This window comes from Gastrolobium bilobum, unplaced genomic scaffold, assembly GCF_033153095.1.
Source record: "Gastrolobium bilobum isolate Gb01-03AN ecotype WA unplaced genomic scaffold, APGP_CSIRO_Gbil_v1 utg6511, whole genome shotgun sequence".
Lineage (NCBI taxonomy): Eukaryota > Viridiplantae > Streptophyta > Magnoliopsida > Fabales > Fabaceae > Gastrolobium > Gastrolobium bilobum.
The window spans coordinates 52,939-67,500 of record NW_026899575.1 but is presented as its reverse complement, the minus strand read 5'-3'; the positions used below and the strand labels follow the sequence as shown (position 1 = coordinate 67,500).

Sequence of the window (14,562 nt, the reverse complement as noted above, 5' to 3'; positions counted from 1 at the left end):
GAGGTGGACATTGAAGAATTTGTTGAGATTTCGGTTGGAGATGTGTTTCGGTTGTTGAAGCTTTCTTGTTTTGATTGGAGAACTTTAATTTGATCAACTTTAATGGCACCTGATTCCTGGGTAACATTTGTTGTTGACCCCAACTCCTCTGATCTGATGTTATCCGAAACATTAGTATCTTCTTGCTCCTTGATTTCTTCCAAATACATTTCTTCAACCATTGGTTTCCAAAGCCGAACTCGGGCATTAATAAACCAGTTTGACACCTGCATTAAAAAACTTAAGAATATCACAAACCTCTCACATTGCCATAACTGTCATTATCAGTTAATGTTACCAAACATGTAATTTAAACCAAGGGGAAAAAAACACATATTTGTTAGTGTCCTATATAAATATAGAGGAAGCATTGCATGGTGTTATAAGGAAATATAATCTAGATAACCTATTTCATCCCTTTCAATAAATAAAGCATCCTCTTCCTCTTCAGAAGCCCTTAAGGAAATTTGCGAGGGAAAGTAGTAGCGAGGATGAAATTAGCGACAGAATTTGCATAGCAATTCCCTCGCTATACACGATTTTTCTAGTAGTGCTTTAAGTAATTCACTAAAGTACAAACATATTGAATTCTTACTATATATTGGTTCTTCTAGCAAGTCCAGTTTGTTTAGCAAGCATAACTTTATCAGAATCTTTTGGATAGCTGCAGACCATAATTAAAAAACTCTTTTTAACTTGATATCAAGGATGCAATATGCTACCTAGAAGTAATTAACATAGACATAAAGGTTAATTAATTGTCTTTAGATACTATAACTAACTAGTGCTAGATATAATTAATGTTACATACGGGTGAAGGAAATGCTCAAAAAGCCAAGCACGAAGAATGGAAACAGCTCGTTCAGGCAAGCCTCTTTGGGGTCTCCAAGCATTGGGTTGAATCATTCCAAGCTGTTGTAGTGCCCTTTGTTGCCGGAGATGGTGATCAACATACCTAAGTTTCGAACCTTCTACCTTAACTCCAAAGAATTCATCTTCACCTAAGGTCATGCTCGTTGCTCTGATTTGTGAAGAGATTGCATCTTTAAGACTTCTAAATTGCTTTGAGATAGTCTTTAGGGCAAGTGCTGTGTAAGATTTAGCTGCCCCAAAACCCGCTGCTTGCTCAAATGATGATATTACAATTTGCATTTGGTGATGATATTGCCTATACCTTTGCTCTACCTGCAAATTTATTTTTTTTAACAAAAAAAAAAAATCATTAATTATAATCGCATACGATATATTATATTAAAACTGTACCTAGTTAAGAGTTATAAGACTCGCTGTTTTGAATAAAGAAAAAAAAGTTATTCTACCTACCATTTTTTTTGTCTACCTTTGCCTAATACTCTCTGTTAGATCAGAATCTTAAATAACATATTTATCTTTCTCTCTCTTATTGAGATTCTGATCTAACAGTGTTGGAGAGTGATAGACAAAAGTAGGCGGAAAGAATGATAGGTAGAATAATTTATCCCTAAAAAAATTGTTAATTTGAGATGCATCATGAAATGACACAACTTAAGAAGTTAGAAATTTGTCATGAAACTGACCCAAATGGGTCCAAACTCAAATTATTCTGTGACATTCACCGGACCAAGTTACTATTCTTACCAGTTTCCTTTCTTCTACACACAATTTAAGGACACAAGTAAGAATCATACATAATTTTCCAATCACTGAATCACCACCAGAGACTGAATCATGAGTAACAAAATAACCAAACCGCACTGCAATTAACTGAAAACTTAATTACAGTACATTCACAAGATCAAACATATATTTCACCATAGAACTTACCTCATCGAGCATGGTGATAAGCTTGGACTTCTTCATCTGAAGTTCTTGTCTCTGAGCTGTACTAAGTTCAGCTACTTGCTTGTTTGCACTGTTTTCTCCTTCACCACTTGAACAGTCACCAACACCAGAACTAGATTCTCTCTTCGCTTTCATTTTCTCTTTATTTTCTCCCTCTGCGAATTTGTCGTCTTTGTAGATTCCCTTACCCACGTTAACAACTTCATCGAGAAGCTCCTGCGCTGCTTTAAAAAACTTTGACCCCAAAAGAACGCCGTTCACGCTCGAAACTCCGTTGGACACCGACGACGGAGAATTACCTATTCCGGCGACCTGAGCATGTCCTTGAAGGTCAAGCTCACCGGAAAGAGACGTGTAAGCTGTTTGCTGCGAGGAAAGGCTGAGCGACAAACCCTGCTGACTAGGCTGCCGGAAACCAGCGCCGCCATCGCCGGAGCTTCTAGACGTGGTTGCAGCGGCGGAGGACGGTTGCTCAATTACCTGACCCCACAAGTTATAGTGCACGCGAGGGGCTGCCGCCGCGGAGGAGAAGCCGTGGAAGGCGTTGATTTCGGGGTGTCCGAGAAAAGGTGGTCGGTTGTGATTGTCGGAGTTGGTGGATCCGAGGATGTTTGTTACCCCATGAATCAGGTGGTGCTGCTGTTGTTGGTTGGGGGATGGTGGCACTTGCGGCGCGTGAGGGAAGTTGGCGAGGTTGAGCGCGTTGGATGGAGTGGTAGCGTTGGAATTGACGAGGAGCATGTTGGGCGTTGTTGAGTGTTGTGGCGCGTCAGGGTAGGGTACGTAGGTTGGGTTCATAAGGTAAAGTGTCTGCAACCCATCCGCAGAAGATTGAATATCAGAAGTGTTTCCATGAAAGTACGTCGCCATGTTTGTCTGTGACACTGTACGGAACAAAAGAACTTTCTAGAATTACTCTTTTCTTTTCTAGGTTCTTTCTTTCTGATATCTGCTCAGTGTTCACACTTCACACCTTGATCTTGATTAGCCCATTATATGTATGTATATATTTTGTGTAGAATTCTTAATTTTGTCACATATCCTGAAAAGCAAGCGAAAAGAACCTCGGTTGCTGTTAATGAATCCGAGTAAGTACCTACCTTAAAATTTGCAAAACAAAAATGGACAAATAATTAACGAGACGTACCCCCCAAAAATCAATCTTCAGATGCAAAAAAAAAAAAACGATTGTTTATAGAAAATTGATGATGGAATTGAAGAAAAGAAATAGAAAAAACCCGGGAATGATCATCTTAAAGAGAAAGAAAGAAATCAAAATACAAAAAATAAAAACAGATCCCATCAAAGAGTATAAGTGTGTCCGTACCATTTCCCAATTAATAGGGATATTAAAGCGAGCTATAGTCACGAGGATGAAGAGAAAGAAGGTAGAAAGGTGGTGTCTAGCTAGAGAAAGTGTCCATCATCGAGAGGCAGAGGAGCAAAAGAGGAGAGTTTCAACTGGTTCTTGTCATGACTCATGAGTATTCTCTGCAGCTCTGTCCTCTACAAGTGAATTTTTTTATATAAATTTATAATATTTTAAAAAAGGCATATGAGTGATCTGTGATGACTGAGGAGATTGTGGTCCTTTATATTTTACGTAATAATTTTAATTTTAAGTGTACTTAGAATTAATATTAATGTAATTACTTGTATTTATGAACAATAAGAGACAGCTCCACATTGTTTTTCTTGTTTTGTTTTGCACACACTGATCTAGCGCTTTCTATATGCGTCTTATTATCCTCCACACTTTTTTTTTTTAGCTTCTTTTTTTTTTTTTTTTTTTTTAGTGTGTGTGTTTGGTAAGCATAAAAATTAGAAAACCTAGTAGACAAAAAACCACTCCATGCCCTTGTTTGATTATAATAAACCAAACACCTTCATCACCTCCTAACACGCACTTAAACGAAAAAGAAATTCGATTAAGTTGTCATAATTACGTACGTCTTCATGAAATTCTATAATAGAGTAAACATAAATCAGAAAAAGAGATTGAAAAAAATGAGTGTGGGGTAGGAGATGGAAGACTTGAAAAAGCAAGATAAGGTCACAAAGGGGTTACTCTTGGATCTTGATAAAAATCTGGCCCTTGGTTATTCGAACTTTACAATAACTCCTCCTCTTTGGTCTTGACTACTTTTCTTTTCGCATACCCCATTTCTAAAATTCGTTTTATTTTCTTTAAATTTTTTGTGGTTGGAAGCAGAGCTAGAAGATAAAACAATAGAAAGGTAAACGGAAGTATGTAACTATGCATGATTTTAAGTTCTAACCATGACATTATGTAATAAAAGAATACTAAAACGGCCATGTATACAATAGTAACGCAAAATTCAAAAAGTGTTTTTAATTTACATGGGATATTTTAATTTAATTTCTCATTTTTCGATGTATATATAATTAATTATTCTCAGAAAACTATGACTCGAAATGTACATACAACTAACGAAGCTAATGTTATGTACTATATAGCCAGACACCACTAATTAATTGGGTGTTCCTTATTCCTCCTTTTTCAATGATTCCCTCTCAATTTTTTCATTTTTCTATTTTTAGCCGTGATGATGGTGCTCCCAGAACACCAAAAATGTTATCCACTAATGAACCAAATAGGGGTGTCCAAATGGATTGACACAACATGAATTTCACACGAAACAAATTTGACATGTCATGAATACATCAATATAAACACGACACGAATACATCAATATAAACATGACACGAATTTTTTGCAGGTTGATATAACATGATATGAATAACATGCAAAATAGTGATCAAAACAATAATTGATAATAAAAAAACTTAAAAATGGGTCAAAAATAAAAGTAACAAATAATTAGAAAAATCCGGATCGATACGAATTTCACACGTGACACGACACAAATTTTTTGATGGTCACTTTTTCCAACACAAACACGACACAAATTTTTTTACGTGTCAATCCGAACACCAATTATTGTGTCGTGTCGCGGGTCAACATACGTGTGATAACATGTTTGGACACTCCCACACTAAACATGTGCCACATATGCATATTAGAAATAATATTATATAGAAACATATGAACTACAAAATCATCCCCAACTGTTCCCACAAAATGTATGCACTACACCATGACCGGTCATGCAATGGTTAAAATTGAGATTTTACGTAAAATTAGAAGGGAGATAAAAAATCGTAAAACATAAAATCGTAACGTAAAAAATTATAAAAACGTAAAAATATATGGAATATGAGTAAAATCGTTTTGATGAAAAAAAAATCATAAAAATATAAAATGATAAATCGAAATTTTAACTACCATCACACCCACCAATGATTTTTTATCTTTGCTTGGAAAGGTAAAACAAAAAGTTTGTTTCAATTAATTACTTTGTCCGTCCCTAAAATATCCCGCCTCAAGTTAGTTTTGCGGATTAGAGCATGTGTTTCAATATTTTATTTAAGAATTTTCATGCACAGCATAGCCAAGTTCCTTGAAAATCTGAAGATGTCCAAATACTATCATCACGGTATCTACTACCCCTTAAAAGCCAAAAAAATTAAAGCATTTCTGAAAAGGAAAAAAACCGAGTCCTACCTGATTGTATGTTAATTAAAATAAACTTCTCGTTCCTAGAAATATATAAAATGGTGATGTTCATCATTAGATTAATATAATTCATCGGAAAAATAGTGCTCTTAGCTTATATCACTCTCCAGGTGACACTCATACAGCCAACACATTAAGAAAGAACAATATCTCTTTTTGATCCTCAAATATTATTTTTGAAAGGAATTTAAATATCTTATTTTTCATATGTTCTCTCATTTGAATTAATCTCGTAATCGGTTCGAAGAGTCAAAATTTATAAAGGGTTCATTTTTTCTAAAGTTATTTTAGACAACTTTATCTAATGTTCGCCGAAACGACGTCGTTTTGGGGCAAAAATCATGGTGTATTTGTAATTTTAATATATTTCAGGGTTATAATAGTCTTTATCATTCTAATTTTTAAACCTTAAAACGACGTCGTTTCGGTGAACATTAGATAAAATTATCTAAAGTAACATTAGATACTTTTTTTCTTATTTATAAAAATACTAATAGAAATCCACTCGCCTCAAAGAATAATTAGAGTTGAGTTAATTTAAATAAAAAAAAAAAAACTCATTAATTGCTCAAAAACTTTACAAAACTTATTCAATATCTTTTCACTGAAAAGTGACATCTGGAAAATTAAAATCAATAGTCAGAAATACAGTTAGCTCCTGTCAATTCTAAGTGAATACTTGTCACATGCATAATCCTTAATTAAGCGCTGATAATTTTTTAACTAATTTATCATTGGCTACTAGTCAATTAAATTTCTTTATTCCAAGATAATTTTATATCACCTAACTGATACCTCGGTGGATTGACGCATACAATATATATTTAAAGGGAAAAACGGGGTGGCGGAGCGAGCAAAAAGTTCACCTAGCGCTAAAAAATTCAATTAGGTAAAATTCGTTAGTGTCAATAATTTATTATAAATAAAGTTCTTTTTCGGTCTCTAATAAAAAAATGTGATTCTCACTTTTGTCCCTTACAAAAAAATATCCATATTAGATCTAGAATTGTAGAATGACCAAAAATTGACATTTTTTTTGTAATAGACTAAAATGGGGACCATGATTTTTATTATAGACCCAAAAAGGGCTTTACTCGAGTATTATTTTGAATAAAGTATCTTTTGGATCCTCAACAAAAATCATAGGACCCATTTGAATTCCTTAAGGAAAAATTCGACTTATGCTCCCTCTGAAATTCAAAATAGACACAATTAATCAAAATTGTGGTCCCTCTGAAATTCAAAGAAGACTCATGTTAGTCCCTCAAAAGAACTAATATGGGCTGATTTTGAATTTTAGAGAGATCACAAGTTGATTTTTTTTTTTAAAGGATTAAATTGGGCCTTGTGATACTTGTTAAGGACCAAAAGGTACTTTACTATATTCTTTTTAAAAACATAACCAATACCAAGACTATATCATAATTTTTAAAGAAAATATATAGCATTTTTGAAAGTCAGTGCCAAGGCACTAGCTAGCTAGCATGGCTCCGCTACTGGAAATATTTATCTTTTTAAAGAATATAACTTTGTATCATTTTAGATGAAATGATGTTATTTTAGGGCATAATTGATAATTTTTTGTATTCTCTCTCCTCCATAAAATTAGGAAGAAAGAGAAAGGGGAGGAGAGAGAATACAAAAAATTATCAATTATGCACCAAAACTACGTTAATTCATTTAAAATTACACAAAGTTATATCTTTTAAAATCACAAATATTTTTCCCATATTTAAATTATATATAAGAATTTCGACCATGAGAGTTTTAAAAAACAAAATTCCTTGTCTCATTTGTTGGGTTTCTCTTATTCTTAGATAGTTAATTTCAAGGCTAAATGAAACAGAAAAAATTTATTCTTTCATGTTTTAGAGAAATTCAATCTATCCAAAAGCCAAAGTTATCTTTTTATCGACAACAAGTCAACACTAAATATTAAAAAAGAAAAGGAAAAATATTTGAGTGATAGCAAGAGCTAAACAAAGCATTAAAATCGGATTAAAAATTATCTAGACAAAATCCTATTAAGTATTATTTTGATCTAAAGATTTTCTATTTCATTTCTCAAAAATTTTAAGAGTGACACCTGATTAGACCAACAGTTTCTTTTTATCTCATCTAATGGTATCTGTTTCATCCCTCTTAAACGCTCTGTTGACTGGTTTCATAATGGATTACGAGGTTTAATTATTTAAAAAAAAAACTACTATACAAGTTAATTCTCGAACTCAAATACGTTAACAGGTGGGATTTCACTTTAATTACATCTATCAACATGTTAATTAACATCGCTTTTAATCATAAATATCTAATCAAGAAGATAATTTATATAAAAAAAAGGAATCTATTAGTCATTATTAAAAAGTGGGACGGAAACGAGAGAGACTTACAAGTATCTGCTATCCCATAATTTAATATTAGAACTTTCAATTTTGGATGTCCATGATGGGCACAAGGTACCTTTGTCATTTTGTCATTGTTAAATATTATTTACCAATACGGGACACTAATTTTGCACCATCCGACCAACACAAACAATATGCTTCTGATTTAACGTCATTACTGATTAAGCATCCTGGTGCAAATATATATATATATATATATATATATATTTTTTTTTTGAGATATTTCAATCGATTCATCGTTTCGCGATTAGTTCGATCAGAGCGGATATTGGGATTAAGACTTTAAGTCTCTTCCAAAGACGATACTGAAACAATTATAATAAACATTTTTTAAAAACTTTTCTTTACATTAATAAATGGAGATTTGAATTTTTAAAAGGAAAAAAATCTATTATACCAAAACTACTTTTGAGCTTTCGAAATAAAAACTTAAAAATAGCATATTATAGAAAAAAATGGGTTATTCATGACTTTGTCTATACAAGTTTTTTTTTTTTTGGTAAACACTATACAAGTTATTCACTGTAGTTTATCATTTTACGTGTCCTAATTAGAACCCTTTTTTGAATGGGCTTAAGAAAAATTACGCATTTTAAATCTTAGTTAAAAAAGTATTATTTTAATTTTTTTTTTGACTTTTTTTTCTTTTTGGTTTTTTTATTGACTTTTTCTTTTTTCAAAAGTTATATTCAAACACAAGCATAAAATGTAAATCACTTATTTTGAAAAAAAATAGGTTCTGGGAAAAAAAATCGTCCAAATGGACACTAAAGATGTGTTTTGCTTTACTTGATCAGTGAAAACTGAGAAAAGGAAAAGCTTAAAATAAAATCACTTTATATATAAGTGTTTGGTGCAACAAAAGTAAATAAATTTTTTTTCCTGGATAAGTAGTACATTTGCTTAATTAATTTAAGGGTTTAGTATCTAAACTTTTCTGCAGAAACATTGTAAATCTTGCTGGATTTTTTTTATTGTGTGGACCTCACACATATGTGTTTCAGCGGGAATGTTAATTACTTCTCCTAACAGTATGTTTAGAATTACTTTTGCAACCATCAAACATATAGATTAACTCGTGAGGAGTTGTTTTAACTTAATTTGTGATTTTGAGTTCCTTTGAATGCGACTGTGTTAAAATTTGATAAAGAAAATTTTACTATTTATATATTTCTGTCTAACTCGAATTGGGCTAGTCAAGTAAAATGATTAACCGATAGATAATATAAAAAACAAAAGCTTACGTTTACGTATGGCTGTTTAGCAAACTGAAGCGTGATTTTACAAATAATAATAATATTAAATGGTTATTTTAACTAATATCAAGTATGTCCTTAAACACATGTTTGACTAAAACTGAAAAAAAAAATATAAGTCTCTTACTGAAAGCGCCCTGCTTTACCAAAATGAAAAAAAAAATACTATCAATTATAGGGGGGAAAATTCAATACATCGATGAGTACATCTTTTTTTCAAATTGGAGAAATTATTTTTTCATTTAAATCCTTGTTTTTTTTATTTTTTTCACTAAATAAACTTTTCTCATTGGACAAAAATGTACCTATATTTGACGTATCAAAGATTTTCGCCAATTATAGGTCATGAATTTGATTTTGCAGAAGATGAAATGTATTTATATATGAAAAAAACATATTAAAATTATAAATACGATCATATGGATTTTATCTATAAGAATCATGCACTTCTAGGTAAATTTACGGCAGTTACGCACACAACTGACATAATATATCTTTAAATTGTTGGCATTGAGGAAAGGTGTGATGGCCACTTCTAGTGTAGGGATAGCTCCTTTGCTAGTTAGCCAGGAACCACTATGCTAATATATTGATTAGGGATAGCTCCATATAAATTTGTGCTCATCCAACCAACCTATAGTGACTTTTGCATGGTGGCCTAAATAATCATTGTGTTATTGATCCACAAAAAGTGTCCCCTCCCAAGTCAATTAAAATATAAAACATCTGGAGGATCGCCAAAGTTACATTATCCATCTATCCCATCCCTTGCTTTTGTACGTCTACTACTATTACCCCCAAATGAAGGCGACCCATTACAGGCATACTTACGCCTGCCACTGCCTCAGGTGCTGTCAATTGTCATTGACGAACCTCAATTTTGCATGTAAAATAACAAGAGACAAAAGAAATATTGAAATAATTATGTATATTGAATTGATTTAGAAAAGTACAATATGTAAAGAAATATTAATAGGCTTAGCTCATACCTAACTTAAATCCTAATAAAATAAGAAAATAGATCTTTATAAATAATAAAAATATCGCAAAGATATTCTTTCCAACAGATCTCTAGCGAGAAGTTTCAAATTAATTGACGAGTAAAGTTCCTTTGGATCCCTAACAAAAAATATTATATTCATTTTTGTTCCTTACAAAAAAAAAAAATCAACTTTTAGTCTTTCTATAATTTCAATTCTTTGAAAATGTGGTATCTCAAGATTTCATTGAAGACCTAATTTAGTCCCTAAAAAAGGATTAATATGGATATTATTTTATTGTAAAGAATAAAAGTGTAGACCATATTTTTTGTTAAGAGCCTAAAATGGACTTTACTCTTAATTGATCCATGCTTATTACCACATCTTCAAAGGAAATACTGCTTGCACCCAAACGTATTTATGGTAAGAAAGTTTTGAGTTAAAAGGAAATATAGTTTCTCATGTTGCATAAAGATAAAATTGTCTTATGTACACACTAAAAAATGGGTGAGACTCATTTATTATCTTTTTCTCTCTTCTCTTTTATAAGTCTCATCCATTTTTTTGTGTATGCATGAAGCAAATTTGTATCATACAACATGATAAACTATATTCCCAAAGTTAAAAGCCAAACATATTGAGTGAGGTTATGGGAAAAGTGTATGTCCGTTTAAAGGACACAAACTTAGGTCATTTTAAAAAGAGAGATAGATACAAAGAGGTGTGGGTTCCATTGAAAATAAAATAAAATAAATAAAGGTGTGAATCATACCTCTTTGTGTCTATCTCTCTCTTAAAAGATATAAGTTTGTCTTCTTTAAAAAGACACATACTTTTCCCGTATGTTATATATTAAGAAGAGAATTTTTTAAGTGACATTGGACTAATAGAAATTTATTTGTAGCTAAGAATTTCTCATATATAGGAATCACTAAGAAAAGAATCAAAAGAGAAATTGCTCGTCCGAAAATGTCAGTGGGCCTAGGGAGCTCATGGCAGGGGACTATCACCAATGATCTAAATTAGATGGGCTAGGGGCCCTATGGCAGGGGACCACCATCAATGAGCTCAACTAGACCAATCACATCAAGTGGGTCCAATATCATATCTTAACCTAAAATCTTAAGACATTGTGTTTATAGGTCCTCCCATTGCTATGGACTTTTCTTACCCCATCACCAACCAATGTAAGACTACATCGTATTTGAATATCCTAACAATTTTTTCCTCGAGTGTGAAACCCTAACATTGGTATACTCCCCCTTAACTGAGTACCCCAAGCCCAAGTACTCAACCCATCTCTAACTTAATACCTGGCTAGCTCGAGATGGATTGCGTGAGCACCATATGCATATAAGTGGAAGGACTCATAAACACAATACCTTAATTGTTGTGTAAATGGTAGTCTTCCATAATTAGGCTCCCTTGGCCACTACCCAACAATGGTATCAGAGCCAATGGTTGATTGGCATGTGTGTACCAAGTATTTAGAGATGGTGGTTGATGTTCAAATTTGTAGACTACGCAAACCCATGTTGTAGACCAAGAGACTTATCCACTCTTAGTTAGTAACCTCATCAATACTCGAAGAAGCATTCTCTTAAGAGGAGTTGACAATTATAGGACTCACACTTGAGGGAAAGATTGTTAGGAATTCAAGTGAGTGATAAAAAGTCTCGCATCAGGAAGGAATGAACTAAACATGGTACATGTAAATTAAATGAGATGACTCATAAACTCAATGCCCTAAGATTTTGAGTTGAGACATAGTGTTAGACTCACTTGTTACGGTTGGTGTAACTTAGCTCATTGATGATGATGATCTCCCATCATAGGCTACTCGGCCCGCTTAACAGGTTGTACCCTATGTTGCACCGACACCGACACGGGACACGACACAACACAATACTCCGACATGTTAATTCTAAAAAATGTTAGATTTCAACACGTTAAGATATATTTTGATATTAAATAATATTTTAATTTATGTAGTGTATATTATATTTAATATTCAATAATTTAGCAAAAAATGAAGATAAACTTATAATATCCATAAGTTTTACAAAGAAATATAAGATATCATAAATATTTATATTAAACTCAATAAAATAATAATCGTAATCCAACGAATCTAATAGTTGGAACTAAAAATGCAACACAATGCAATCTTTGAATCCTTTTTTGAGTCTCTGCAACGCGTATTGAAATGTCGAACATGAGAGATCAAATTTTGTCCATTAGACTTAGCCTACTTACCTTGTCTTGAAGTGATTGTATATTATTGAACCACGCCAGAAGAGTCAATTGACTTTTGTCCATACCTATAGCAAATGGGGTTGATCTTACCAAGTAACGCGGCAGCGGTCGTAGGGAGCGGGCCATATAGCACCTTCATTATTGAATTCCAAATGTTCATAAAAACACACGAGACACCCAATAATGCAGAAAAAATGCCTTCCTTAAGCATGGTATCGAAGAGTCTTCATCAAATAGTTATCGGATAGAACACGCATAGTTGTGAAGAAAAGTTCGTGAAAGAAAGAATAAAAGAACCAACTTAACTAGTCCTGGAATTGACCTATCTATAGCCAAGTGCATGTGACAGATAAAAGGTGTCCTATAATGTCCTTGCTAATTATGTATATACAGTATACACATCTACAAGACTATACTTTCCTGATCATTGTATCGAAGTTGTACAATGCTTTTCAAGTAATTAATTAATGGATTTTATAAGAGTTATGTTGCAGGAAAAATGATTGTGTAATGTTATAGAGATTCGTTTTATGTGCCGTAATTTTTTTTCTTTAAAAAATGTGGGTCCCACAAAATGTTGTGTGTGTAAGAAATTTTGTTTTGTCATGTTAAATGACAAATGCAAACCCGTTAATCAATATGAGCATCAAATGCATAAAAGGGAAAAGAAAGTGCAGGAATATCTGTAAGGTAAATTCGTACCTTTTGTGGGAAATCACATTAATGTACTATATATAAATGGTTCCTAAGCAGTGAAATAAGAGGAGCTAGCGAATCAGAATTCGTTCCACGCCACTTCTTCGACGCCATTCATTATTCAAAGTCAAAATTGTCTTTTTAGTGTTAGCTATAATTAAGTCTAAAGTTGGAAAGCCACAATATACTATAAAATTATTAATGGCTTGATGTTGAAATATGCCTAATGGTAACTGATTGTAGTCGTCGTTTTTTGCTTTCAAGTTTCAACAACAAACCCTTTTGCAGCTGGTGTACCTGTCTCATGAGTTTTAATAGAAGCTCCACGAGGTTTTTATGGCAAGATTTCTGCAGTTCTACCTTCAAAAGTTGATGCTGGCCTTGTCACCTCATGTACCCACTAGCCACTTAGTTGAGAAAAGTTGAACTAAGTAAAGATGATACCTCTTGGTACAAGTAACATTTTATACATTCCTCTCTCTACCTCTTCTAATTGGGGATTGTCCTATTTAGAGGGGTGTTATTGGTTACATCTCTCTGACTCCACAATATTAAATTAATTGTTTTACATGGTATTACATTGTCTGTAATTTTAGGATTACGAGTTCAATTTTTTTCGCTCCTCATTTTTTAGTGAAATTAAGTCAACATAAGATTAAAAATAAAAATTGATCTATGCAATATTTAGCTTCAAGTCTGAAGAATGCTTGAGTGAAGAAATATATTAAAAAAATATAATATAAAATTATTGAGATTTCATCCCTTATCAAGATGAAAAAAATTATATTTACAAATTTTCTGTTTACAAACTATACTTTATACTAGAGGTTGTACATTCCAACACACAATGTACGCCTAGTACATATTATAATTTGTAAGAGTTTATTAAAAAAATAGTTTGTAAATATAACTCTTCCCTGCAAGGATATGGTGTAAGAAATTTCAAATTATGATTATATGGAATTAGATCACTAAAAGATTCAGACTTATTGTTGAAGACATGATTAACATGATTCTTGATTTCTTGAAGACTTTCTTACTCTTGTTTGCTCTAATGCTCCTGCAAGGTTGGAAAGATCAAGATCTTCCTCTGCAGTTCACACCACTTCCTCATAACAACTATCGATGGGACAAGTTGTGGACTAAAGATTTTTCAATGCACTGTGAATGCAGAAGGGACCTAGCCAAATTTATTAACCCTAGTCATCTTCTCATCATGGACCTATGTGTTAGGCCTACACTTACCCACACTAATCAGTTTATAGATATCCAAGCTCAATCAAAAGAATCACTTAATTAAATAGGCTTTATACTATATCTCATATCAATTATAACTTAGCTCATTTTTATAAAAATATAAAAAATTATAATTGATTGAAGCTCACGATTATAATTTTTTTTTTCTAAAATATGGTTGTTTACACTTATCTTGTGGATCGATAGGCCTGCATGGATTATACTGCTGTACTGCCACAACATTTGGTCGAACGAGAATCACATCATCAATAGGA

The 14,562-nt window shown here is 32.6% G+C and overlaps 1 protein-coding gene across 1 annotated transcript in view; it reads right to left on the bottom strand.

The window, feature by feature from the left end:
- The window catches only part of LOC133291620 (BEL1-like homeodomain protein 1), a 4,348-nt gene extending 962 nt beyond the window's left edge, over window positions 1–3,386 (bottom strand). Inside the window, exons 1-5 of the mRNA XM_061489903.1 lie at window positions 3,188–3,386; window positions 1,843–2,960; window positions 851–1,224; window positions 635–703; window positions 1–279 (exon numbers count right to left, since the gene is read on the bottom strand). The exon at window positions 1–279 is cut by the window's left edge and continues 962 nt beyond it. Of these exons, the coding sequence (XP_061345887.1) occupies window positions 1–279; window positions 635–703; window positions 851–1,224; window positions 1,843–2,730 (1,610 nt within the window). The 5' untranslated portion in view covers window positions 2,731–2,960; window positions 3,188–3,386. The remainder of the gene's footprint in view (window positions 280–634; window positions 704–850; window positions 1,225–1,842; window positions 2,961–3,187) is intronic.
- Between the last annotated feature and the right edge of the window lie 11,176 nt (window positions 3,387–14,562).